The sequence below is a fragment of the Phascolarctos cinereus genome, unplaced genomic scaffold (assembly GCF_003287225.1).
Source record: "Phascolarctos cinereus isolate Bilbo 61053 unplaced genomic scaffold, phaCin_HiC Scaffold_1;HRSCAF=81, whole genome shotgun sequence".
Taxonomy (NCBI): Eukaryota; Metazoa; Chordata; class Mammalia; order Diprotodontia; family Phascolarctidae; genus Phascolarctos; species Phascolarctos cinereus.
Window position 1 is genome coordinate 218,591,793 of NW_027555514.1, and position 27,952 is coordinate 218,619,744.

Genomic DNA, 27,952 nt, shown 5'->3' on the forward strand with positions numbered 1-27,952 from the left:
TTGTACCATCTGCAAAGATTGATAGCTTTTTTTTTATTGCCCATTCTAATTCCTTCAATTTCTTTTTGTTCTCTAATTGCTACACCTAACATTTGTAGTAAAATATTGAACAATTGTGGTGATAGTGGACTCTTTATTTCACCTGTGATCTCACTGGAAATGATTCTAGCTCATCCCTATTACATATATTGCTTGCTGATGGTTTTGGAGAGATTTTACTTATCATTTTAAGGAAGACTCCAGTTATTACTATGCTGTCTAGTGGTTTTAATAGAAACGGGTGTTGTATTTTGTCAAAAGTGTTTTTCTGCATCTATTCATATAATCAAATGATTTCTGTTAGTTTTGTTACTTATAGGGTCAATTCTGCTGGTAGTTTTCCTAATAATGAACCAGCCCTGCATTCCTCTACAGATCCCACCTGGTAATAGTGTATCATTTGCATGATAAGTTGCTGTAATCTTTTTGCTGATATTTATTTAAAAATTTTGCTTCTACATTCATTAGGGAGATTGGTCTATAATTTTCTTTCTGTGTTTTGTTCTTCCCAGTTTAAGTATCAACACCGTATTTGTGTCATAAGAAGAATTTGTAGGACTCCTTCTTTGCCTATTTTTCCGAATGGTTTATACAGCATTTCAGTTATTTGTTCTTCAAATGTTTGGTAGAATTCACTTGTAAATCCATCTGGCCCTGGAGATTTTTTCTTAGGGAATTCATTGATGGCTTGTTCAATTACTTTTTCTTTAATGGAGTTATTTAAGTATTTTATTTCCTCTTTTATTTATCTGGGCAATTTATATTGTTGTAAATATTCATCCATTGCACTAAGATTGATCAATTTATTGGCATATAATTGGGCAAAATAGCTCTTAATTATTGTTTAATTCCCTCTTCATTACTGGTAAATTCACCATGTTCCTTTTACATACTGGTAATTTGCTTTTCTTCCTTCTTTCTTTTTAATCAGATTAACCAAAGTTTTTATTGGTTTTTCATAAAACAAGCTCTTAGCTTTATTAGTTCAATAGTTTTCTTAATTTCAATTATATTAACCTCTCCTTTGATTTTCAGAATTTCTAATTTGGCATTTAATTGGAAGTTTTTAATTTGTTCTTTTTCTAGCCTTTTTAGTTGCATGCCCCATTCATTGATCTCCCCTTTATTTTATTCATGTAAGCACTGAGAGATATAAAATTTCCCTGAAGAATTGTTTTAGCTGCATCCCATTAGTTATGTTGCCTTATTATTGTCATTCTTTTGGGTGAAGTTATTAATGGTTTCTATGATTTCTTGTTTGACCTACTCATTCTTTCATATCAGATTATTTAATTTCCAATCAAGTTTTAGTCTATTTTGTCTAACCCTTTATTACATGCAATTTTTGTTGCATCATGATCTGAAAAGGATTCATTTTATATTTCTGCCTTTCTGCATCAGACTGTGATTATGCCTTAGTACATGGTTAATTTTTGTGTAGGTGCCATGTACTGCTCAGAAAAAGGTATATTCCTTTCTATCCCCATTCAGTTTTCTCCAGATGTCTACCATATCTACCTTTTCTAAGATTCTATTCATCTCCTTAACTTCTTTATTTTTATTTTGTGGTTAGATTTACCTAGTTCTGAGAGGGTGAGTTTGAGGTCCCCCACTAGTATAGTTTTGCTGTCTACTTTTTCTGTAACACACTTAACTTCTCCTTTAAAGAATTTGGATGCTGTACCACTTGGTGCATATATCTTTAGTATTGATATTATTTCACTGTCTATGGGACCTTTCAGCAAGATGTGGTTTCCTTCCTTATCTCTTTAATTAGATCTATTTTTGCTTTTGTTTTGTCTGAGATCAGGATTGCTACCTCTGCTTTTTTTTTATTTCAACTGATGCATAACTGAGCATTCAACTGCTCCTCCCTTTTACCTTCACTCTGTGTGTATCCCTCTGCTTCAGATGTGTTTCTTATAAACAACATATTGCAGAATTTTGGTTTTTAATCCACTCTGCTATCCACTTCTTTTTAGGGGACAGTTCATCCCATTCACATTCACAGTTATGATTTCTGACTGTGACTTTCTCTCTATCTTATTCCTGACTTTATGCTTTTCTCTCTCCTCTCTCCCTTCCACTCCTAACTAGTGTTTTGCTTTTGACCGCCACCTCCCTCAATCTGCCTTCCTTTTTCTCTCCTCTTTTGCCTACTATTTCTTGCTTTCCTTCTGCCCTCCCATCTATCTACCCCCGCACCTTTCTTTCCCCTTTGTCTTCCTACTTCCTATATGGTAAGATAGATTTCTATACCAAAGAAAATGTGTATGTCATTCCCTCTTTGAGCGAAATCTGATAAGAGTAAGATTCAAACAATAGTCTTTTCCCTCCCTTGTTTACCTCTAATGTAAAAGGTATTTGCACCATTTCATGTGATGTAATTTGTCCTTTTCTGTCTCGTCCTTTCCTCTTCTCCCAGAACAATCTTTTTTTTTCACCCATTAATTAATTAATTTTGTATTATCACATCAAGGTCAACTTATACTCACACCCTCTGTCTATGTATATCCCTCCTAAATGTCATAATGATAATGCATTTCTCAAGAGTTAAAATAATTATCTTCCCATGTAGAGAAATAAACAGTTTGGCCTTATTGAATAACATGTTTTTCTTTCTTTTGCAATTTACCTTTTTATGCCTCTCAAGTCTTTATTTGAAGATCAAATTTTTTTGTTGAGCAGTGGTCTTTTCATCAGGAAAATTTGGAAGTCTTATATTTCACTGAATGTTGATCTCCTTCTCTGAAAGATTATGTTCACTTTTGCTGAATAATTAATTTTTGGTTTTTCATCAAAGCTCCTTTGCCTTCTGAAATATCATATTCCAAGCCCTCTAATCCTTTAATGTAGAAGCTTCTTGTTCTTGCATAATCCTCACTTTGGTTCCATGATATTTCAACTGTTTCTTTCTGGCTGCTTGCAGTATTTTCCCCTTGACCTGATGATTCTGGAATTTGGCTATGATACTCCTTGGTGTTTTCATTTTGGGATCTTTCTCAGGAGATGATCAGTGAATTCTTTCAATAATTAGGGTTTTAAAAGTTATCATTTAATTCAAATGCAAAGCATTATTATCTTTATGTGAATAGAAACAATCCTCAACACTGGAAACTCACTTTACCAACAAAGATCATAATCTATTTTTGGCTTTGTAGTTGAGTCCTAGAAAACTGCCTGAGGCAGAGAGAAAGATTCAGTCTGGATCAAGCACACCACTAACCTATGTCAGAGAGTGAGTTTGAGTCTGTAGTTTTCTTAACGTCAATCCTGTCCCACTCTCCACTGCATCTTGCTGTTTCTATTGTTGTTATCAAGTATTTTATGGGGTGTTCAGGTAGGAGTAGCACATCTGGTGTGAGGGCTTATCAGGCTTTTTTCAGGGCTTCTCGTCCAGCCTTGGTGTCCATCAGTTACCTAAATCTCATCTGTGGCTCCAAAAGCTGTAGCATACACTGTGGCCATACCATGTTAAAATAATCTCAGCAGATGGGCTAAGTCACATTGAGTGTAACTGACAGGTCTCAAACCCATCAATGAGTTAGAGGGATGTCTATCCCAAGCATGTGTGAAACCCTGGTGAAATGGGCAGATGAGAATAATATTCCAGTGCCCATGAAGGTGTGTGAAACAGGTGTTGTGGGGTGCTGAGAGCTTGGTTAGACAGACATAGAAGATGCTGAAGTTCATTCACTGCATCCCAAGCTATCCTGAGTCCTTAATTTTTGTTTTGCCATTGGACTTTGATAACTCAGGAAGAAAGAGTGAGGATGACAATTTTGTGCAACTTTATATCATTTAAATACAATTCACATAAAAGTCAAAATATCAGCTCTGTGATCTCATTGGACCTCTTCAAAAAAATGAAGGGCTAACAATATTGCTATCATTATTACATCAATTCCATCTTATTTGTCTCTAATTAAATATTCCTCTGGGGTAATTCCAAACTGCAGAGGAGATAAATTTTGAACTTTGATATCCTAGTGAAAGCTATGGGAATTTTTGACAATACTCACAAAAATAAAAAAGAGAAAGAATGATGAGAGCAAATATATAGGTTATGGGGAAAGATTTTTGAAATTTCCCTTAGGAATTGCAATCAAAGTCTTTTCTGTTTGGTACCAGAGAATAGTTTTTGTGTGGAATGAGCATTATGGGAAGCAGGGGATGGTATAATTGTGAATTTACATCATTCCTGGTAAGGACCAACAGGACTTTGCCTCTAAGTGGCTCCAGAGAATTCTGTATTATCTCATAAAATTGGATAATTAAGCAACTGGATAGTTTTGGAAATAACAATAGATTCCCATTTGGCCATCTGCTTTATCTGTCCATAGGTATTTAGCTTGGCAAAGATTTTCTTTTTGTCTCTTAGGCACTGTCCCCTAAGCTTCTATTTCAAACTTGTGCTAAGGTGGATTAGGTTTTATATTCCTTAGTGCCTTCTTAACCTGCCTCTACATTACACCTTTGCCTTGTTCAATGAATTAATTCTCCTGAGCAGGTATCAGTCATACTAGATAAGACATCTTCTGTATTTCTAGAAAGGTATAATCAGCATTGAGAGTTCTGAAGAACCTTATATTCTCTCTAGAGTTGAGTGAGGTATTTCCCAGAGCTGAAATAAAGTAGAATATCTCTGAATCTAAAAGACAAGGTCATATTTGAATGGCTAGGTAGAAAATGGTTCTACACATGCCCCACTGGCTGACAATGAGTGGGAGTCTCAGAGTGTGTCTGAGGAAGCATGTAGTTGTGTGAGAGGCATGCCTGCCCATATGGTCAGCATAAACTCATTACTTCCCAGGATTTATGTAAAATATGTAGGATATTTTGGATAAATTTTCAGTAGTAACCTATATAGGATTGCTCAAGTAGTAAGTATCTGTGTTCTTTTAATATCCTTTTTATCATCTTTATGTTGATAGCAAAACTGTATGTGTATATGTGTGTGTGTTCCTTCTTAAACATATTGATATGTCCTCACAATAGCAATTATATTCGTGAAAATAACAGAATATGATCTTCAATTTGTCATTTTCATTCTCAACTGCTTATTTATTAATTCTCTCATATGTTGGAAGTCTTTAGAAGTGTTTAGTGACTCTTTGTCCTTCAATCCATAGGATCATAGACTTGGAGTTGGAAAACCTTCAGAGGTAATCATATTGAATCCTCTTCATTGTTTAGATGAGAAAACTGAAGAACCAGAGAGGTTACATGACTTTCCTAAGGTCAAATAGGTATTCAGTGACAAAGCCAAGATTTGGATGAAAGTCTCTTGACCCTGAATACAGCATTCTTTCCACTATAACCTATTGCTTCCAATAATGAAGAATTAAAAAACCTTGAATAAAAGCTTGCTAAACATGACTAGATCATTCCTATTCTTTCCTTGGAAAGTGAGATAATGTGGATTGAGAATAAGAGAGCCAGGCCTTAAGTTCTGTCTCTGCCACTTAGAAGCTATATGATGCAGGAAAAGTGACTTCACCTCTCTAGACCTGTTTCTTATATTTGAGTGAGGAAAATGGCCAAGATTATCTAAAAATTCTACTTCAGTTCTAAATCCTACAATCCTTTCACTAAATTCAGAGAGAGAGAGAGAGAGAGAGAGAGAGAGAGAGAGAGAGAGAGAGAGAGAGAGAGAGAGAGTGCAGACAAATTGATGATAAATCAATAGACAAACGGATTGATACCAGAAGTACAAGCTACAAAAGGAATGTGTTATAGTAGAAGAAGTTCTAGATTTGGATATAAAACAAGTGTCTGCACCCAGATCTGTTCCTTATTATCCTGATGACTTTGAGCAAATCCCTTCAACTTTCTGCTCAGTTTCCTCATCTGTAAAATGAGGAGCAAATCAAATACTCTGTAAGTACCTTTCCAACTTTAAGTTCTATTATCTAACATCCCACACTGGCAAACATTTTAGTTCCTTTCATATAGAATTTCAACAGAAACTATCAGGAATTTTGCCTTCCTTATCACCTATCATCCCTCACACAGAAATAAATTTGTGATTTTTAATATAAATTATTTTTAAAAAAATAAACTCCCTTTATAGAAATTTAGATTACAGTGAACTTTACTGGAGTACATGTCATTATAGATAAAGATTCCTGTACTCCAATTGTTGTACATTTTTTAAAAGCAAGTAACATGGGTAAAGTGATGAGAGTACTTGGACATCAAGAAGCCTATTCCTAATAAAAGTTTCAGGACATTCTGCAAGATTTCAACAAATCGTCTCAACTTTGCTTTATACATAGCTTCACTAGGCTTCCTAAAGCTTAGCCAGATCCTACCTTTTGGTTTTCTTAGCTCTCTTCTTTCATCATTCCTGGAAACATAGGATAGGTGATAACAGCAGATTAAAAGTGTGAATGACAGGAGAGGGTGTCCTTACTTTCATGGTTACAGTCTAGTAGATGCATACGGTACATACACAACTGTAAAACTGAGTATGACACATGATAAGAGCATAAAAGATTCACAAACTACCATTCAGTTGGAAGCAGAGAAGTTTATTATTCACTAGAAGAGTAACATATTACAAATAGCTAAACTGAGGAAGACTTAAATTGGACACTGTAGAATGGGTTGGGATGGGAAATATAGAGGGGAATAGGATATTTCATACTTAAGGAAGGAGGATTGTGAGCAAAGTGCAAAGTTTGAGACATACACTGAAGTATATGTTAACTTGTTCTAGACTGGCTGGAGGGTACCATGTATAAAAGATGGTATTATAAAACAAGCCTTAAAAAGTAGATTGCTGGCCGATTACAGATGACCTTAGATGATAGGTTAAGGAGAAAAAGGAAGTTCTTATTTCACTTGGAAGCATATGGTGCTTAACTGCAATCTACCTTGTATTTTATTTGGGTATATATCTTCCCAACTATGCTAAGCTCCTTAAAAGCATCAAACAAGTCTTACCTATCTTTGTAACCCCATTATACCCACTAAATTAACAAAACAGGGACTTGAAAAGATTTGAATAACTAAATGAATTAATTCTAATACTTCAACCCTGCTACATTTCAAGTATAGCCCATATATTTCTCTGATCCTTTCTTTTTCTAGTTCTGTTCCCTTTTATTTTTACTGCAGATCCACTAAAGAAGAGAGAAAACAAACATGAAAAATCACATACAGGTGACAGAGTTCATCTTGGGATTGTCAGATGACCCAGACCTTCAAATGGTCATTTTCTTCTTTCTCTTACTGGCCTACATACTCAGCATTGCTGGGAATGTGACTATCATCATCCTCACCCTGCTGGATTCTCACCTCCAGACCCCAATGTATTTCTTCCTCCGGAATTTCTCCTACTTGGAAATTTCCTTTACAACTGCCAGTGTCCCCAGATTCTTGGGCACCATTATTACTGGGGACAAGACCATTTCCTATAATGGTTGTATGGCTCAGTTGTTTTTCTTCATTCTCTTAGGAGTAACTGAATTTTACCTCCTAGCAGCCATGTCCTATGACTGCTATGTTGCCACCTGCAAACCCCTGCATTACACAACCATCATGAGCAACAGAGTCTGCACTTTGCTTGTGTTCTGCTCATGGTGGGTTTCATTTATGATCATCTTCCCAGCAATTATTCTTATGCAGCAGCTTGACTATTGTGCTGATAACATCATTGACCATTTCACTTGTGACTATTCTCCCCTCTTACAGCTATCCTGCACAGATACACAATTCTTAGAGAAAATGGGCTTTTCCTGGGCTGTAGTGACTCTTATGTTCACACTGGTATTAATAATTCTCTCCTACATATATATCATCCAGACCATTCTGCTGATCCCATCTGTGAGTCAAAGGAAAAAGGCCTTTTCCACTGGTTCTTCTCACATGATTGTCATCTCCATTTCTTATGGCAGCTGCATCTTCATGTGCATCAAACCCTCAGCAAAGGACAGAGTCTCTTTCAGCAAGGGAGTTGCTGTGCTTAATACATCAGTAGCCCCCATGTTGAATCCTTTCATTTATAGCCTAAGAAATCAGCAAGTGAACAAAATTTCATGGACATGATACGAAAGATTGTATTTTCTTCAAACAAAGGAAAAGATTTGTCAGCCTGAATAAAATAATGCCATGAGAAGTACGGATTTCTTACAATCTGCTCAAGGTGTTGTCAGCTCCCTCTTAGGTCTGTATCTCTTCATTTCAGATATATAAATGCTTCAAAACATTTTTTTAAATTTACAGATAAAATTTATCCACCAAATTCTCTTCCATTTAATCTGTATACACTTATATATGTATATGTTTTTTAGCTCAACAAAATATAAGCTCCTTTAGGATAGGAACTATTTCATTTTCTGTCTTCCTATCCCCCACACATAGCACAGTGCCTCACATAGGGTGGTTAGATTATAAATTATTTTAAAAAATATAGGTATATTATAAATTCCTTTTGGTGGATTTACATTTAGAAGTAGGTATTCCTGCAGTAATCTATATCACAATATGTATGTGCCTAAAGAATTGATCGTTGAGTTGCTGTGTCCTCTCCCAAAAATGAATCATCACTTTATACCTGACTTACTGTTGATAAATCTCTCTATTATGTAGGCCTTAATCAAAGCCTTTCTGGTTTGATAGGACCTAGAATTATAGAACATAAGATTTACTAGAACTTATGTTACAAAACCATAGCATTTAACATGTCAATGTCCCCTCCATATATACATAAGGCTTTATATTTGGTTGCTTAGTGGAAGGTTGCTGTTCTTATTCAAATGCTCAAGTGAATTTGTAATCTTATCATTTGGGGAGTTTAGGCCAATGATGCAGATTGCAATCCATCATGCCTGCCCATACTGTGGGATTCCTGTCCATATTCTTTCAAAAGATTTTCATAGGAGTTTCACCCAACATGCTTGACTTCTTCCTTGCTTTCTCATGAAATCACCAAGGAATGATTAGAGCACATTGACCACCCACCTGATATCCCTTACTTTTGCCACAGAACTAGTCCATCTTATCTTCCTATCACAAAATTTCTTAAGGGCATCCTTTATTCACATATCTTCTATTTATTTATTTTTTTCTTTTTTTTGGTGAGGCAAACTGGGTTAAGAGACTTGCCCAGGGTCACACAGCTAGTAAGTGTCAAGTGTCCGAGACCAGATTTGAACTCAAGTTCTCCTGACTCCAAGGTTGGAGCTGTATCCACTGTACCACCTAGCTACCCCATTACTCATATATCTTTAAAGTCCCCTCTTGGTTATATCTTGAAACTTGTTCACATTTATGATGCGTCATTTTTTCTCTGTTGTGTGACTTCCATATACCAATATTCTACACAGCATCACCTAATACCTTTCCTCCTATCCCATTCACTATTATCTTAGGTGATAGAAGAATCAGACCCTACCCAGCTCTCTCTGCAACAGCCATTGGAGACTATGAGCTTCCTTCCCCATTTTCCACCAAGTATTGCCCCTATGGCTTTTGTTCTGTTCTATGGTAGTAATTATGTGGACATTTAAAGCAAGTGTGGACATTTGGAGAAAAATGTGTGCAGTTTTTCTTCATATTCTTTCATTCCTATTCCCCTAAATGTGATCCCATTCATGTCTCAATCCAATTCTGACCAACCCTTTCCTCTATGTCCTCTGCAACTCCAATTCCACATTGAACATACTCTTGTTTACTCAATATCTTTTACTCTCTTACATATTCCATCTATTAGCCTTCCTGTAGATCCAGTGCCACTCCAACTACACTGAATCCTTGATTTTCATCTCCAGGATGGGATTACATTTATTCTTTCATTTTGGTCCTAAAGGGCATGACAGAAAACTCTTTGCACTTCATTGCTTCCTTCAGTTCACCTTTCTTTTAAAGTACACTCAATTAAATTTTCCCAACCAATCAAAATTATGGTAACTGTAGTATACCAGCCCTGGGATCATTCTTCCTCATTTATGAAGGATTTTAACCCTTGGCTAGCCATCTTCTTCTTTTGGCCTAGCTCTTTTACTTGAGGACTTTTATATCCATGTAGATTTTCCCTGAAGCTCCCTAAACTGCCACTGTCTGAATCTCATTAAGCCCCATGACCCACTCCTTCACTTCCCCTAAGACATACTTAAGGATGATCACACACTAGATTTTGCCATCAGTGCACTATTTCCCTAATTAGAAACCTGACATTCCCCTACCTGACCATAATCTCCTCTCCATAATCACCTATCCCACTGCTTCTTCTGCTTCATCTCTTCTAAACATATTCATCATCATCATCATGGCCTTAATCCTACTACCACTTAGAATTCTCAGGCCCTTATTCCCATTCTGATTTTACTTTACTCCCCCTAAAGTCTTAACTCGAGTTAGCCTTTTCAACTCTACACTGTTCTCTGCTCTTTAATCCTCCATCCCTTTTTCCTTTTCTTGCCAAACCTTAGCCCAAGATTACTCCCATCATACGCCTCTTTTGTTCCTCATGAACTGCTGAATGAAATTGGGAGGAAATCTCACAAGTGTATTAACTGGACAGATTACAAAATCATTTTATTCAACTTCAACTTGGTATTCACTCCAGCAAGTCAATAAATACTTTTATTCCTCCTTAAATGATTCCCTTTCTCACTCCTCATTGAAATTATTGCAAAACTTATATTTCCTTCTCTTCTGTTCTTGCTCAAGTCACCTGCATCTCCTCCTCCTCCACCTCTCAGGTCTTACTTCTTTTCCTGGTAAAAGTTGTGGCCACTCAGTGTGAACTCATTCCTTTTTTATCTTCACCTCAAAACCTCTTGCAAGTATCTTCCATTCTTTCTTCCATTCATCACTGTGTTTGAGGAAGACTAGGACGTCTCCTTGCCAAGGCCAACCCATTTACATGTGTGCTTTATCTTGCCCTCTCTCACCTTTTCCTCAAGGTTTTATCTGCAATCTCCCCCCCCCAGAATCTTTTATCTCTATCAGCTGATTCTTTCTCTGCTATCTTCAAGTATAATGGGTCTCTTCTATCCTTAAAAACTTTCACTAGACCCTACCATTCTCTTGACCTATCATTCCGTATGCTTCCTCCTTTTTAATTCTACCTTACCATATCGATAAGTTGAATAGAAAAGCATTAATCTCATGATAATCTTAAATGTGTGCCTTTGCCCTTAATTCCTACTTGCCCGCTGTAGAATAGACCTAGTAGAAGTCATGAAACTAAGCTGCTGGTAATATTTGGGATATGACTATCCCTGTTTGTGACCAAACTGGAAGAGAAGAGTAGGCCATGGGACTTAAGATGATTTAGGAACTGGAAAATTATCTTATTTCAGGAATACATGTATGTATGTATGTATGTATGTGTGTATGTATATGTGTAGTAATTTATAATTAACAAAATACCAATATGTCTGATCAGTACAAGATACTATTTAATAAGACTTGAAGCCCCTAAATAATTTTCAGGGCTAAAGAGAGTTTAATATTGCAGCTTAGGTCAAGTAGGCTTAGTAAAGATACACCAAGACAAAGAAAGGAAAGGAATAAGCTTTGATATAATATTTGCTATGTGGCAGGCACAGTGGTAGCACTTTTTATAAGGGTTTATTCATTTGAGACTCACAATAGCCCTGCAAGATAGGCTCTGTTATTGTCACCATTTTACAGTAGAGGAAACTGAGGTTAAGGGTCTTGCCTAGGATTACACAACTAGTATGTGTCTATGATGTAATTTGAATCAAGGTGTTCCTGATCACTTGCCCCAGTGTTGCTGGGGGGAGGAGGGGGGGGAAGAAAGAGAGAGAGAGAGAGAGAGAGAGGAGAGAGAGAAGAGGAGAAGAGAGAGAGACAGAGACAGAGAGACAGAGAGACAGAGAGAGAAACTGATACTACAAGTACAGGCTACAGAATATTTGTGTTATAGTAGAAACAGCCCTAGATTTAGATACAAAACAGCTATTTCCATCCATATTTGCTCTTCATTATTCTTGTGACTGAGTAATCCCTTCACCTCTCTGCTCACTTTCCTCATTTTACAAATGAGGAGTGAATCAGATGATCCATAAGGCCCTTTCCAACTTTAAGTTCTATTATCTAATATCCCACACTGGCAAATATTTTGATTCCTTTTATATAAAATTTCAACAGAAACTATTAAGAGTTTGTCCTTCTTTCTTTTCTTCATGTCCCTCACATAGAAATTCAATTGTGATAGTTAATACAAATTATTAGAAAAGCAAACTTCCTTTATAGAAATTCAGATTATCACGAACTTTGGCATGTTATTGTAAGAAAAGATTCTTGTAGTATAATTGTTTTCCATTTTAAAAAAAAGTAAATAACTTAAGGGAAAGTGGTAATAGTGTTTGGAAATCAAGAAGGCTATTCCTAATACAGGCTTCAGGACATTTTGCCAAGGCTCCAACAAACAGACTCAACTTTGCTACATATATAGCTTCCTTTGGCTTCCTAGAGATAATCCAGATCTTCCTTTTGGACTTTTTTAACTCCTGTTTATCACTATTCCTAGAAATATAGGATAGGTGATGATAACAGAAAATTAAAAGTCTAGATAACAGGAGAGTGTGTCTTTAATTTCATGGGTACAGCCTAGTAGAAGTATATGGAACATACAAAACTATAAACTTTAATCTGATACATGATAAGGGCATCAAAGATGCACAAACTGCATTTAGGTTGGAGGCAGAGAAGTTTATTACGAAGATTAAAGGAGTATTGTTATCCCCCTTTTATAGGTGGAGAAGCTGAAGAAGACTAAAACTGGACATCATGGAATGGATTGGAATGAAGGAGGAAGAGACAAGGATATTTCATACATAAGGAAGACAGACTGTGAGCAAAGTGCAAAGTTTGAAGCACATACTGAAGTATATGCTAAGTTGTTCTAGGATGACTGAAGGGTACCATGTATAAAAGATGGAATTATAAGATAAGCCTAAAAATATAGATTGGTGGACAATTACAGATGACTTTAAATGACAGGCTAAGGAGAAAAAGGAAGTCCTAATTTCATTTGGAGGCATATGGTACTTAGCCATACTACCTTGCATTTTATTTGGATAAATTTCTTCCCAATTATGTTAAGCTCCTTAAAACATCAAGAATGTCTTATTTATCTTTGAACCCCCTTCATACCTACTATACTAACATAAGAGGGAGTTGATAAATGTTTGAATGATTCAAAGAATTAATTTTAATACTTCTTCCCTGCTGCATTTAAGTATAGCCTATATATACGCTTTTTGTTCCTTTCCTTTTTTAAATTGTTTCCTTTTATTTTTATTGTAGATCTACTACAGAAGAGAGAAAACAAACATGAAAAATCACACACAGTTGACAGAGTTCATCCTCCTGGGATTGTCAGATGATCCAGACCTTCAAATGATCATTTTCTTATTTCTCTTAATGGCCTACATGCTCAACATTGCTGGAAATGTGGCTATCATCATCCTCACTTGGCTCGATTCTCACCTCCAGATCCCAATGTATTTCTTCTACTGGAATTTCTCCTTAGAAATTTCATTTACAACTGCCAATGTTACCAGATTCTTGGGAACCATTATTACTGAGGGCAAGACCATTTCTTACAGTGGCTGTATGGTTCAGATGTTTTTCTTCATTCTCTTAGGAGTAACTGAATTTGACCTATAGTGGTCATGTCTTATGACCACTATGTTGCCATCTGCAAACCCCTACATTATAAAACCATCATGAGCAGCAGAGTCTGCACATTGCTTATGTTCTGCTCATGGTTTCATTTGTAATCATCTTCCCAGCAATCATTCTGATACAGCAGCTAGACTAATGGGCTCATAATATAATTGACTGTTAAACCTGTGATATTATTGCTTCTTACACCTATCCTGTACAGACACACAATTCTTAGAGACGATAGACATTTCCTGGGCTATGGTGACTCTCATGTTTACATTGGTAATAATAATTCTCTTGTGTGTGTGTGTGTGTGTGTGTGTGTGTCTGTGTGTCTGTCTGTGTGTGTGTGTATTCCAAACAATTCTGCAGATCCCTCCCATCAGTCAGAGGAAAAAGGCTTTCTCCACTTGCTTTGCTCACATGATTGATATCTCTATTTCTTATGGCAGCTGCATCTTCATGTACTTCAAACCCTTAGCAAAGGACAGAGTCTTTTTGAACAAGGAAGTTGCTGTGCTTAATACATCAGTGGTCCCATGTTGAGTCCCTTCATTTAATTGTTTCAAGTCAAAGAAGCCTTCATGGACATGATACAGAAGATGGTATTTTCTTTAAACAAAGGAAAAAGTTGTTGAACTGAATAAAAAGGTGCCATTAGAAGTACAGATTTCTGACAGTCTTTCCAAGGTTCCATCAGCTCCTTCTTATCTCTGTATTTTTTTGTTTCTGATATGTCAATACTTCAAAAGATTTTTTTTTAATTTATAGATCAAATTAGCACACCAAATTCTCTTGTATTTAATTTGTATACATTTGTACATTGATATGTTGTCTCTCTCAACACAACATATAGGCTACTTGAGGATATGGACTGTTTGATTTTCTGTCTTTATATCCCCAGCATATAGGATAATGCCTAACATAAAGTAGGTACATTATAAATTCTTACTGGTCCATTGATTTTTAGAAGTGGGTATTCCCTCTACTAATCCATATCACAATACCTCCATGCCTAAGGAAATTGTCTTTGAATAGTTGTGGCACCTGCCCAAATTGAATCATCACTTTTTTTTGTCTCTACCCCACAAGTTTATTATTTATTTTTAGTTTTCAACATTCATTTCCACAAGATTCTGAGTTCCAAATTTTCTCCCCCTCCCCCCATCCCATGATGGCCTACATTCTGATTGCCCCTTCACCCAATCTGTTCTCCCTTCCATTACCCACATCCTTCCCTTATCCCCTTCCCCTTCTATTTTCCTGTAGGTTAAGATAGATTTCTATACCCCTTTGACTGTGTATCTCATTTCCCAGTTGCATGAAGAAACAATTTCTAACATTCATTTCTAAAATTTCAAGTTCCAAATTCTCTCCCTTCCTCCCTCCCCACCCACCCTCACTGAGAAGACAAGCAGTTCAACATAGGCTATAATGTGCAGCAATGTAAAACATTTCCATAATAGGTTGTGAAAGACTAACTATATTTCCCTCCATCACCTCCTGGCCCCCACTTATTCTACTCACTCCTTTGACCTGTCCCTCCTCAAAAATGCCTCCAATTACCCCCTCCCCTCCATCACCCCTTCCTCTTTTTTCCCCTTCCCCCACTCTCCTGTAGGGCAAAATAGATTTCCACACCCATTTGGGTGTGTATGTTATTCCCTCCTTAAGCTAAACCAGATGAGAGCAAAGTTCACTCATTCCTTCTCACCTCCCCCCTCTTCCCCTTCACTGCAAAAGTTCCTTCTTGCCTTTTTTATGTGAGATAACCTTCCCCATTCTCCTCTCCCCTTCTCCCTCTCCCAGTACATTTATCTCTTACTCCTTAAATATTTTTTAGATAGCATCCCTTCATATTCAACTGACTCTGTGTCCTATGTCCATATATACTCCCTCCCACTACTCCAATAATAACAAAGGACTCATGAGCTACAAATATCATCTTTCCATGTAGGAATATAAGCAGCTCAACTTTAATAAATTTCTTATGATTTCTCCTTCCTCTCCACCCCTTCATGCTTCTCTTGAGTCTTGTATTTGAAAGTCAATTTTTCTATCCAGCTCTGGCTTCTCAAGAATGCATTAAATTCCTCTATGTCATTGAATATCAATATTTCCCCTCATTGATTATACAGTTTGGCTGGATAGGCAACTCCTGGTTTTAATCCTAATTCCCTTGACCTCCAGAACATCATATTCCAAGTCCTCCAATCCCCCAATGCAGAAGCTGCTAAATCCTGTGTTATCCTGACTGTGTTTCCACAATACTTGAATTGTTTCTTTCTGACTGCCTGCACTATTCTCTCTCTGGAATTTAGCTACAATATTCCAGGGATTTTTCTCCTTGGGATCTCCTTCAGGAGGCAATCAGTGGATTCTCCCAACCTCTACCTTACCCTCTGGTTCGAGAATATCAGGGCAGCGTTCCTTAAAAATTTCTTGAAAGATGATGTTCAGGCTCCTCTCCTGATCATGGCTTTCAGGCAGTCCAACAATCTTTAAGTTATCTCTCCTGGACCTATCCTCCAGGTTAGTTGCCTTTCAAATGAGATACCCCACATTGTCCTCCATTTTTTCATTCCTTTGGTTTTGTTTGAGAATTTCTTGATTTCTCATAGAGTCATCATCTTCCATTTGCTCCATTTTAATTTTTAAGGAATTATTTTCCTCAGTGAGCTCCTAGACCTCCCTTTCCATCCAGCCAATTCTGCTTTCCAAGGCATTCCTCTCCTCACTGGCTTCTTGGACCCCCTTTGCCATTTAGTCAAGTCTATTTTTTAAGGCGTTATTTTCTTCAGCAGTTTTTTTGTGTCTCCTTTAGCAAGCTGCCAAATTGTTTTTCATGATTTTCCTGCATCTCATCATCTCTCATCCTCATCATTTCCTGCACTCTCATCTTTTCTCCCAATTCTTCCTTTACCTCTTTTGCTCAATTTTAAAAATCCTCTTTGAGTTCCTCCATGGCCTGAGACCAACTCATACTTTTCTTGGTGGCCTTGGATTCAGGAGCCCCGACATTGCTGTACTCTGGTTGTATGTTTTGATCTTCCTTGTCACCAAAGCAAGATTCTGAGGTTTTTTTTCCCTTTGTTCCTTTGTTTTGCTCAACTTCCCAGCCAGTTACTTGACTTTTTAAACTCTTTGTTAAGGTAGGCTCTGCTTCCAGTGTGGAGGGCACATTGTCCCAAGCCCCAGGTTTTCTACACAGCTATTTTCAGAGATATCTCTAGGTACCTGTAAATTTTCAGTTCTTCAAGTATGCTCTAAGGAGTGGTGTCCGCTCCTCTCCTGGCCTGCTCCCTGGTCCGTTAATGACCACAAGCACTCTCCTCTGCCTTGGAAATGAGAGGAGGGTTCTCTCTCCATTGTTGCCAGCAAGCTCTACTATGCCAGTCCCCCTCCTCGCCCCAGGACTGCCACTCATGACTGGGAACCAGATCCAAGGATGGGCTAAGCAAAAGAAATCTGCCTCAGTGCCAGAAAAGAGATCTGATCAGCTCCTCAATCTCCTCACAGTCTGTGGGCCATGAGCTTTGGAAGCAGCCACTGCTGCTGTGACCACTGTCCTATGGCTGTGCTAGGGCCAGGGCCAGATTGCACTCATCTGTCACCCAGGTCTGACAGACCTTTCCCACTGACCTAACTTTTCTTTGGTGCTTGTGGGTTGAGAAGTCCAGAAAACACCACAGCTTCCCTGATCTACTCCCCCAAGGCCTGCCCCAGGTTCCCCACTATGGCCCCACTGCACTCCTCTCCCAGCCCAGCACAACAGACCCCTCCCTTTGACCATCCAGGACATCCTGGGCTGGAAACTTGATCTACTCTGTCTGCTTGTGGATTCTGATGCTCCAGAACTTGCTTAGAGTCATCTTTTTAACAAGTATTTGGAAGGGTTTGGGGGAAAACTCAAGTGAGTCCCTGCTTTTACTCAGTTATCTTGGCTCCATGCTTAAAATCTTGAATCATCACATTGTACCTAGATTACTGATGATAAACCTCTCCATTGTGAAGGTCTTAATCAAAGCTCTTCTAGTTTGATAGGACCTAGAATCATAGAACACAAAATTTGCCAGAACTTATGTTAGACTAGAATAGCATTTAAGATGTGAATGTTACCTCCATATATAGATAAGACTTTACAGTGGCTTACTTAGTGGAAGATTGCTTTTCTTACTCAAATGCTAAAGTGAATTTGTAATCTGATTCATTTGGGAATTTGTGCCAGTGATGAAGAGCACAATCCATCCAAGCCTGTCCACACTGTGTGATTTTTTTTTTGCCTCTTATATAGTATACATTTTATTTGTTGGTATTTCCAACATTGCAGAGCCAGGCTTCACCAAAAGAACCTTTCTTTTGATGTTCACATCAATGTCTGAAATGTCAATATATATTATGAACAAAACAATACACATAAAAAAAATCCAGATTAAGTAAGGATACCTAGACAACAAAAACAAATTAAACAAAAATAGTCTTTCCTTCTAGCATAGGTGGACATTGAAGTGGATTTAATTTGGTTTTCTTTTTAAAGACCTCCTAATATTAAACAGCTTAAAACTTATTTAAAATAAATAAAAATTTTTGTATCAAGCTACTGATCTCCAGCTCCATTTTCTGTTTTCATCTGTCTTGGTGCAGGTTCTTTGTTTTCAGGTTCTTCTCATGTCTGTTTAAGGGATCATCCAGCATCACCATTTTCCTGTTCTTCATCACCATCACATTTTGGTTTTTTGCCCTGGAATCGTATTTTTCCTTTATTGTGTGTACCCTGAACGCTTTACTACCTCCTCTTCCTTTTCCTTTAAATTTGCAACCTTTTGACTTCAACTTATTTAGGGATTCTTGTTGTTCTTCAATAATTTTTTTTTCAAAGCTTCCTTCTCTGTCTCTCTTTCTAACACTTCGCATGTCACATCTTCGTTTCTTAATTTTAAGTTTCCATTATTTGCTTCGTTGGCTTTGTCCAGTGCTTCCTTTGCCTTTTCTTTAAATAGGATATTCCCTCTTTTGTTCCTCTGATGAAGCCTATACACTTTATTTCTCCATGATTGGAGAAAACTGTGGAAAATCTTCTCTATAGGTTTGATCATCTAAATCACCAGAAAATTTCAGCAAGCATACAATCTTTTCATCCAGGGATTTCAATTCAGCATCTTCTGCTTGCCTGTGTTTTTCTTCTTGCTCTTGTTTAGCTTTTGCTTTAGCTTCTACTTTATTTTTCTTCCTTTCTTCATTCTTTTTTGCAAAGTAATCTTCCTTAAAGTGTATCAGCAGCTCTGTATCTTTGTATTTCTGTCCGAGGGTTTCTATAAACTTGGCAGATGGATCTGTTTTTTACTTCATTTTATATTCACCTGTTACTTCAGGGAGGGGTTTGTTTGGAGATCTTCTGATTTTAGTTTTATCCTCACTAACTTCCATAAGTTCTGCCTTTGATTTCTTTAGAGCACTTCTTATCACATTGTAGTCTTTTGTTAGTTTGCTCAATCTGTTGAATTAAATCATTATCTCCAAAGGTACCCAGCCATCATCTATTTTGATCTGTTCCTTTAAAAATTTGTCTCATGGAAGGTACTCAATTTGTGGGCAAATTCTGGACTGCAGATCAGTCACTTTTTCACTGTCACCATTCTCAGCCATTGTGGTAGCCTATTCCATGAGGCTCAGGCAGCGTCTGCAATGCCCCAGCCGTGATCCTCATGACCCACGAACTCACTTCTCAACTCCCTGTGGCAGTTATTATGTGATTTTTGTCCATATTCTCCCCAAAGGTTTTTGTAATGGGTTTAATCAACATGCTGGAGTTTTTCCCAGTTTACTCATGAAATCACCAAGCTATGATTAGAGCACAGTAACTATCAAATGACACCCTTTGCTTTTGCCACATAACTAATCCATCTTCCCTTATCACAAAATTTCCTAATAGCACATTTTAATCATATATATCTTTAGAGTCACTGGCTGATTATATCTTTCAGTTTGCTTACAACCACTTTGTAATAAAAAATTTTAAAATATAAAAAATGGTTTACACGATTGCACATGTATAACCTATATCTAATTACTTACCATCTCAGGGAGAGGTAGCAAAGGGAGGGATAGTATTTGGGATTCAAAACACTAAAAGAAATTTAAAAATTGTTTGAATATGCAATTTGGGATATACACACAAAGCTATCACTCTCTACAGATGAAATGATGATATACTTAGAGAATCCCAGAGAATCAAGTAAAAAAACTACTTGAAATAATAAACAACTTTAGCAAAGTTGCAGGCTATAAAATAAACCCACATAAATCATCAGCATTTCTATATACTACCAACAAAACCCAACAGCAAGAGATGGAAAGAGAAATCCCATTTAAACCTACTGTAGACATTATAAAATATTTAGGAGTCTACCTCCTGAAAGAAACCCAGGAACTCTATGAACAAAATTACAATACATTTTTCACACAAATAAAATCAGATCCAAATCATCGGAAAAACATCAGTTGCTCATGGGTGGGCCTAGCTAATATAATAAAAATGACAATCCTACCTAAGCTAATTTACTTATTCAGTGCCATACCAATCAAACTACCAAAAAATTATTTTATAGAGTTAGAAAAAATGATAAGATTAATTTGGAAGAACAAAAGGTACAGAATATCAAGGGAACTAATGAAAAGAAATGTAGGGGAAGGTGGACCAGCAATTCCAGATCTTATATTGCATTATAAATCAGCAATCAACAAAACTGCTTGGTACTGGCTAAGAAATAGAGTCGTAGATCAATGGAACAGGTTAAATATGCAAGATACAGTAGTCAATGACTATAGTAATCTATTATTTGATATACCCAAGGACCCCAGCTTCTGGGATAAGGACCCAGTCTTTGAAAAAAAACTGCTGGGAAAAATAGAAAAGAGTATGGCAGAAACTAAGCATAGACCAAAATCTCACAGCATATACCAAAATAAAGTCAAAATGGGTTCATGACTTAGATATAAAGGAAACTGGGAGAGCAAGGAATAGTTTAACTATCAGATTTATGCAGAACAGAAGAATTCATGACCAAACAGGAGCTAGAGAACATTATGAAAAGCAAAATGGATAATTTTGATTACATTAAATTAAAAAAGGTTTTGCACAAACAAAGCCAATGCAACTAAGATTAGAAGTAAGGTAGAAAGTTGGGAAAGAATTTTTACAACCAGTCTCTCTGATAAGGGCCTCATTTCTAAAATATATAGAGAATCAAGACAAATTTATAAGAATACAAGCCATTCCCCAATTGATAAATGGTCAAAGGATATGAACAGACTGTTCTCAGATGAAGAAATTAAAGCCCCCTATAATCATATCAGATTGGCCAACATGACAAAACAGGAAAATGGTAAATACTGGAGAAGATATGGGAAAATTGGAACACTAATGCATTGTTGGTGGAATTTTGAAATGATCCAACCATTTTGGAGAGCAATTTGGAACTATGCCCAAAGGGCTATAAAAATGTGCATACCCTTTGACCCAGCAATAGCACTTAAAAGGCTATATCCCAAAGAGATCATACAAATGAAAAAAGGACCCACATGTACAAAAATATTCATAGCAACTCTTTTTGTGGTGGCAAAGAATTGGAAATTGAGAGGATGCCTATCAATTGGGGAATGGCTGCCCCAGTTGTGGCATATGAATGTATTGGAATAATATTGTGGTGTAAGAAATGATGAACAGGCTGACTTCAGAAAAACCTGGAAAGACTTGTACAGACTGATGCTGAGTGAAGTGAGCAAAACCAAGAGAATGTTGTACACAATAACAGTCACATTGTGAGATGACTAATATTGATAAACTTAGCCCTTCTCAGCAATAAAAGGATCTAAGACATCTCCAGAGGCCTCATGATGGAAAATGCTATCGACATCCAAAGAAAGAACTATGGAAGTTGAATTGCTATTTTTTTTCTCTTCTGTTGAGTTTTGTTTCCTCTTCCTGATGGTTCCTTCTATTGGTTTTAATTTTTACTTACAATATCACTAATGTGAAAATATGTTTAATAGGAATGTAAAAGTATAGCCTATACCAAATTGCGTGCCAGCTTGGGGAGAGTGGTGGGGAAGAAGGGGGAGAAAAATTTAAACTCAAAATCATATGAAAGTGATTACTGATAAATCAAAATAGATTAATAAAATAAACTAAAATAAAGGAAAAAGAATCATGAAAGGAATTTCAAGAAAATCCCTATGGGAAAAATAATGAGGATTTGAGAATTTATTACTTAATTTAAATGCAAAACATTATTATCTTTATGTGAACAGAAACAACCTTCAACTCTGGAAAATCACTTTACCAACAAAGATTATAACCCATTTTTGGCTTTGTAGTTGAGTCCCAGAGAATTGCCTGAGGCACAGAAGGAAAGATGCAGAGTCTAGACTACATACACTACTAACCTATGTCAGAAAGTGGGTTTGAGTTCACACTTTTCTTTTCTTTTTTAACATAAATTTATTTATTTTAGCTTTCAATATTCACTTCCACAAGTTTTTGAGTTCCAAATTGCTCACCCCTCCCCCCACCCAAGATGGCAAGCATTCTGAATACCTCTTCCTCTGGTCTGCCTTCTCTTCTATCTCTCCCCCCTCCCTTCTCTTATCCCCTTCCCCTTCTATTTTCCTGTACAGCAGGATAGACTTCTGTACCCCATTTCCTGTATTTCTTATTTCCCAGTTGCATGTGAAAACATTTTTTTAAATAAACATGTGTTTTTAAAACTTTGATTCCAAATTTTCTCCTTCCTCCCTCCCCACCCACCCTCATTGAAAAGGCAAGCAACTCAATATAGGTTGTACATGTGCAGTTATGCAAAACACTTCCATAGTAGACATGTTGTGAAAAACTAACTCTATTTCCCTTAATCCTATCCTGCCCTCCCATTTATTCTATTCTTTCTTTTGACCCTGTCCCTCCTCAGAAGTATTTGCTTCTGATTACCCTCTTTCCCAATCTGCCCTCCTCTCTATCATCCCCCTGCTCTCTTGTCCCCTTCTCCCCCTATTTTCCTGTAGGGTAAGACAGATTTCCATACCCAATTGAATGTGTATGTTATTCTCTCCTTAAGCCAAATCCTATGAGAATAAGATTCCTCATTCCCTCTCACCTTCCCCTGTTTCCCCTCCACTGTGAGAGACTTTTCTTTTCTGTTTTTTTTGTGAGATAATTTACCCCATTCTACCTCTCCCTTTCTTCTCGAGTATCATCCTCTCTCATCCCTTAATTTTATTCTCCAGATATGACCCCTTAATCTTCAACTCACCCTGTGCCCTCTATCTATCTATATATACATACATACAATTTTTTCCTTCAACTACCCTAATACTGACAAAGTTCTCATGAGTTACAAATATCATCTTTCCATGCAGGAATGTAAACAGTTCAATCTTAATAAGTCTCTTATGATTTCTCTTTCCTGTTTACCTCTTCATGTTCCACTGGAGTCCTGTATTTGAAAGTCAAATTTTCTGTTTAGCTCTGGTCTTTTCATCAGGAATGCTTGAAAGTCCTCTATTTCACTGAATGACCATTTTTTCCCCTGAAGGATTATACTCAGTTTTGCTGGGTAGGTGATTCTTGGTTGTAATCCTATCTCCTTTGCCCTCCAGAATATTATATTCCATGCCCTGCGGTCCTTTAATGTAGAAGCTGCTAAATCTTGTGTTATCCTGATTGTGTTTCCACAGTACTTGAATTGTTTCCTTCTGGCAGCTTGTAATATTTTCTCCTTGACCTGGGAACTCTGGAATTTGGCTACAATATTCCTAGGAGTTTTCCTTTGGGGATCTCTTTCAGGAGGAGATCTGTGGATTCTTTCAATTTCTATTTTGCCCTCTGGTTCTAATATATCAGGGCAGTTTTCCTTGATAATTTCTTGAAAGATGATGTCTAGGCTCTTTTTTTGATCATGGCTTTCAGATAGTCCAATAATTTTTAAATTCTCTCTCCTGGATCTATTTTCCAGGTCAGTTGTTTTTCCAATGAGATATTTCACATTGTTTTCTAATTTTTCATTCTTTTGGATTTTTTACAGTGTCTTGATTTCTCATAAAGTCACTCTTCCAATTGCTCTATTCTAATTTTTAAGGAAGTATTTTCTTCAGTAATCTTTTGGACTTCCTTTTCCATTTGGCCAATTTTTCTTTTTAGGGCATTTTTCTCCTCATTGGCTTTTTGGACCTCTTTTGCCATTTGGGTTAGGCTGTTTTTTAAGGTGTTATTTTCTTCAGTATTTTTTTGGGTCTCCTTTAGCAAGCTGTTGACTTGTTTTTCATGATTTTCTTGCATCACTCTCATTTCTCTTCCCAGTTTTTCCTCTACTTCCCTTACTTGCTTCTCAAAATCCCTTTTGAGCTCTTCCAAGGCCTGGGACTGATTCATATTTTTCTTGGAGGCTTTGGATGTAGGAGCTTTGACTTTGTTGTCTTCTTCTGGTTGTATATTTTGATCTTCTTTTTCACCAAAGTAAGATAATATAGTCTGACTCTTTTTGTGCTGCTTGCTCATGATCCCAGCCAATTACTTGAGTTTTAAACTCTTTGTTAAGGTAAGAGTCTGCTTCCAATGTGGAGAGTGTACTGTCCCAAGCTTCAGGGTTTGTGTAGCTGTTTTCAGAGATACTTGTAGGGACCTGTAAATTTTCAGTTCTTCCAAGGTGGTATGATAAGGGGCGAGGTGTTTACTCCTTTCCTGGCCTGTGACCACAAGTATTCCTTTCTGTCCTGTAACTGTGAGGAGGGTTTTCTCTCCACTTCCACTACAAGTTCTACCAGCCAGCGCTCCTCCTCACCCCAGCACTGCCACCCAGAACTGTGACCCAGATCCACAACAGGCAAAGCAAGAGATTCCTGCCTCAGCACTGGCAAAGAGATCCCTGCAGTCCCTCTCTGATCAGCCACTGGATTCCCCCTCAGTCTGTGGCCAGAAGCTGGGAAGCAGCTGCCCCCCAGGGCCATGCTCTTGGGGAATGGAGCTGAAACTCCACTTCCTCTCTGACCACCGACAGAAACAGACTTTTCCCACTGACCTTCTAAGTTGTCTTTGGCATTCGTGGATTGAGGAGTCTGGAAACCTCCACAGCTGCCTGAGATTCACTCCTCTGAGGCCTGCTCCAGGTTCGCTGCAGCCTCTGTGCCCACGCCATGCTCCGCTGCGCTCCCAGCCCGGCGCGATACACCTTTCTGATCAATCATCCAGGTTGTCTTGGTCTGGAAATTTGCTTCACTCTGTCTTTTTGTGGGTTCTGCTGCTTCAGAATTTGTTTAGAGCCATTTTTTATGATCATTTGGAGGGATTTGGGGGAGAGCTCAAGCAAGTCACTGCTTTCACTCTGCCATCTTGGCTCCCTCGAGTCCACACTTTTCTGACTCCAATCCAGTCCCCCTCTCCCATACACTTTGCTGTTTGTAATATGACTATCGTGGGGTGCATGGAGTGTTCTGGGAGGATCATCTCCTCTGGTGTGATGGTTTGCCAAGCTTTTTTCAGGGCTACACATCTACCTTTGGTGTTCATCTGTCATCTAACTCTCACCTGTGGCTCCAAAAGGTGGAGCATATCATGGTAAAACTATCTCAGCAGATGGACTAAACCACATTGAGGGTAACTAATAGGTCTTAAATCCATCAACGAGTTGGAGGGATGTCTATCCCAAGCATGTGAAGCCTAGTGGAATGGGCAGATGAGAAGAATTTACTCCAGTGCCCACAAAGGTGGGTGAAACAGGGTGTGGAATACTTAGAGCTTGGTCAGACATGGAAGATGCCAAGGTCATTCACTACACAGTGAGCTATCCCTAGTCCCTTAATGCTTGACTTGCCATTGGACACTGATGACTCTGGACAAAAGAGTGAGGCTGACAATTTTGTGTACCTCTGTAATATAATTCACACAAAAGCAAAGACAAAGAATTCTGTGATCTCATTGGACCTCCTTGAAAAATGAAGCACTAAAAACATTGCTATCGTTATAATTACACTGATTTGTCCATTCTGTCTTATTTGTCTCTAATTAAATAATCCAGATTGCAGAGCAGACAAATTTTGAACTTTTGTATTTTACTCATTGCTGTGAGATTTTTGACTGTACTCACTAAAATAAAACAAGAAAGAACGATGAGAACAAATATATAGGTTACAGAGAAGCAGTGTTGGAATTCCCCTTAAGGATTAGTCTTTTGTGTTTGGCCCAACAGAGTAGTTTTGTGGGGAATGAGCATTATGAGAAGTAGGAATGGAATTCTTGTGAATTTACAGAATTCCTGGTGATAAGGACCAACAGAATTTACCCAGATTGTTAAGTAGCTCCAGAGAATTCTGGACAGGGACATTATCCCATAAGATTAGATAATTAAGCCACTGGGTAGTTTTGGAAATAACTATACATTCCCATTTGGCCACCTGCCTTATCTATCCTTAGGTATTTAGCTTGCCAAGAATTATTTTTTTTGGTCTCTTGGGCACTCTCCCCTAAGCATCTATTTCAAACTTGTGCTAAGGTGGATTAGGTTTTATATTCCTTAGTGCCTTCTGAACCTGCCTCTCTATGACACCTTTGCCATATTCAATGAATTAATACTCCTGAGCAGGTATCAGTCATAGTAGAAAAGATATCTTCTGTATTTCTAGAAAGGTAGAATCAGCATCAAGAGTTCTGAAGAACCTTACATTCTCTATAGAGTTGAAGAATTTCCCAGAGCTAAAATCAGTAGAATGTCTACAAATCTAAAAGACAAGGTCATATTTGAATGGCTAGGTAGAAAATGGTTCCAGCCCTACCCCATTGGCTGACAATGAACAGGAGTCTCAGAAAGTGTCTGAAGAAGCAGGGACTTGTGTGAGAAGCATATCTGACCATATGGTCAGCATGAACTCATTACTTCCCAGTTTTAGGCAAGTTACATAGGATATTTTGGGGGAAAAAATTCAGCATTAACCTATCAAGGATTGCCCAAGTAGTAAGTTCTTTTTTTCTTTTAGTATGTTTTTCTTGTCTTTCTGTTGGTATTATAGCAAAACACTCTGTGTACGTATGTCTGTGTATGTGTGTGTGTTCTTTCTTAAACATGATGTTGTTGACATGTCCTCACAATAGCAATTATATTCATGAAAATAACAGAATAAAAATCAAATATGATCTCTAATTTTTCATTTTATTCTCAACTGCTTATATATATGTATACACACACACACACACACAATATATATATATACACACACACTATATACACACACACATATATATATGTATATATGTATATATACATATATATATATATATATATTTAAATTCTGTCCCATGTGAGAACAGTATTGAGAATTGTAATTCTTTTTCTTTTAATCCATAGGATTACAGATTTAGATCTGGAAAACCTTCAGAGGTCATCTGGTTCAATCCTTTTAATTATTTAGGTGAGAAAACTGAAGAACTAGAGAGATTGTATGACTTTCCAAAGGACAAAACCAAGGTTTGGATGAAAATCCCTTGACTCCAAATATAGTATTCTTTCCACTATTGCTTCCAATAATGAAGAATTAGGAACCTTCAGTAAAAGCTTATTAACTGTGACTAGATTATTCCTCTACTTTCCTTAGAAAGTGAGATTCTATGGATTTAGAATAAAAGAGCCTGGTCTTAAGTTCTGTCTCTGCCACTTAGGAGCCATATGATTCAGGACAAGTGACTTCATCTCTCTAGAACTGTTTCTTAATATTTGAAATGAGGAAAAGGACAAAATGATAGTAAGGTGTTTTTTTTTCAGTTCTAAATTCTAGAATCCTTTGACTGAATTAATAAAACGATCATATGCTGGAAGCTAACAATTCCCATCTTGATAGGAAGAAAGAGAAATAAATTTTCTCAGACCATTCAGTGAAGATGCCCCCTGAAGCAATAATGAAGAATGTTATAAAACAACCTTGTAAAAACCAATCACGTAAAAATTCATTAGAATCAGCTGGGAAATTTTTTTTTCTATCAGATGAATGATAATGGATACAATTTTAAAGTGGTTATTGCTGTCATTAACCTGACATAGCTACTGTGGAAAATATAGAAATAAATTACTGCCCTGAACATTGAAATAATAAGAATATATTTCTATCATTCCCCCAATGATCACAAAAGGTACTTAATTATTGTTTATTGAATTGAAATTGAACACTGGGGATATCATGAAAGAAAAGGAAGATAATGATGGGAGGAGTAGCCATAGAGTCT

General features: G+C 37.2%; 1 protein-coding gene and 2 pseudogenes across 1 annotated transcript; 2 read left to right on the forward strand and 1 right to left on the reverse strand.

Annotated features, from left to right (window-relative positions):
- The first annotated feature begins 2,680 nt into the window (after positions 1–2,680).
- Positions 2,681–8,091, forward strand: LOC110203031 (olfactory receptor 6C1-like). Its single transcript, XM_020979462.1, has 2 exons — positions 2,681–2,691; positions 7,176–8,091. Exons 1-2 carry the CDS (start codon positions 2,681–2,683, stop codon positions 8,089–8,091), a joined length of 927 nt encoding a protein of 308 aa, XP_020835121.1.
- Positions 8,092–13,353: 5,262 nt separating this feature from the next.
- LOC110203011 (olfactory receptor 6C1-like) lies at positions 13,354–14,327 on the forward strand (annotated as a pseudogene).
- A 3,959-nt stretch (positions 14,328–18,286) lies between these two features.
- Positions 18,287–19,335, reverse strand: LOC110203015 (lupus La protein homolog pseudogene; annotated as a pseudogene).
- Between the last annotated feature and the right edge of the window lie 8,617 nt (positions 19,336–27,952).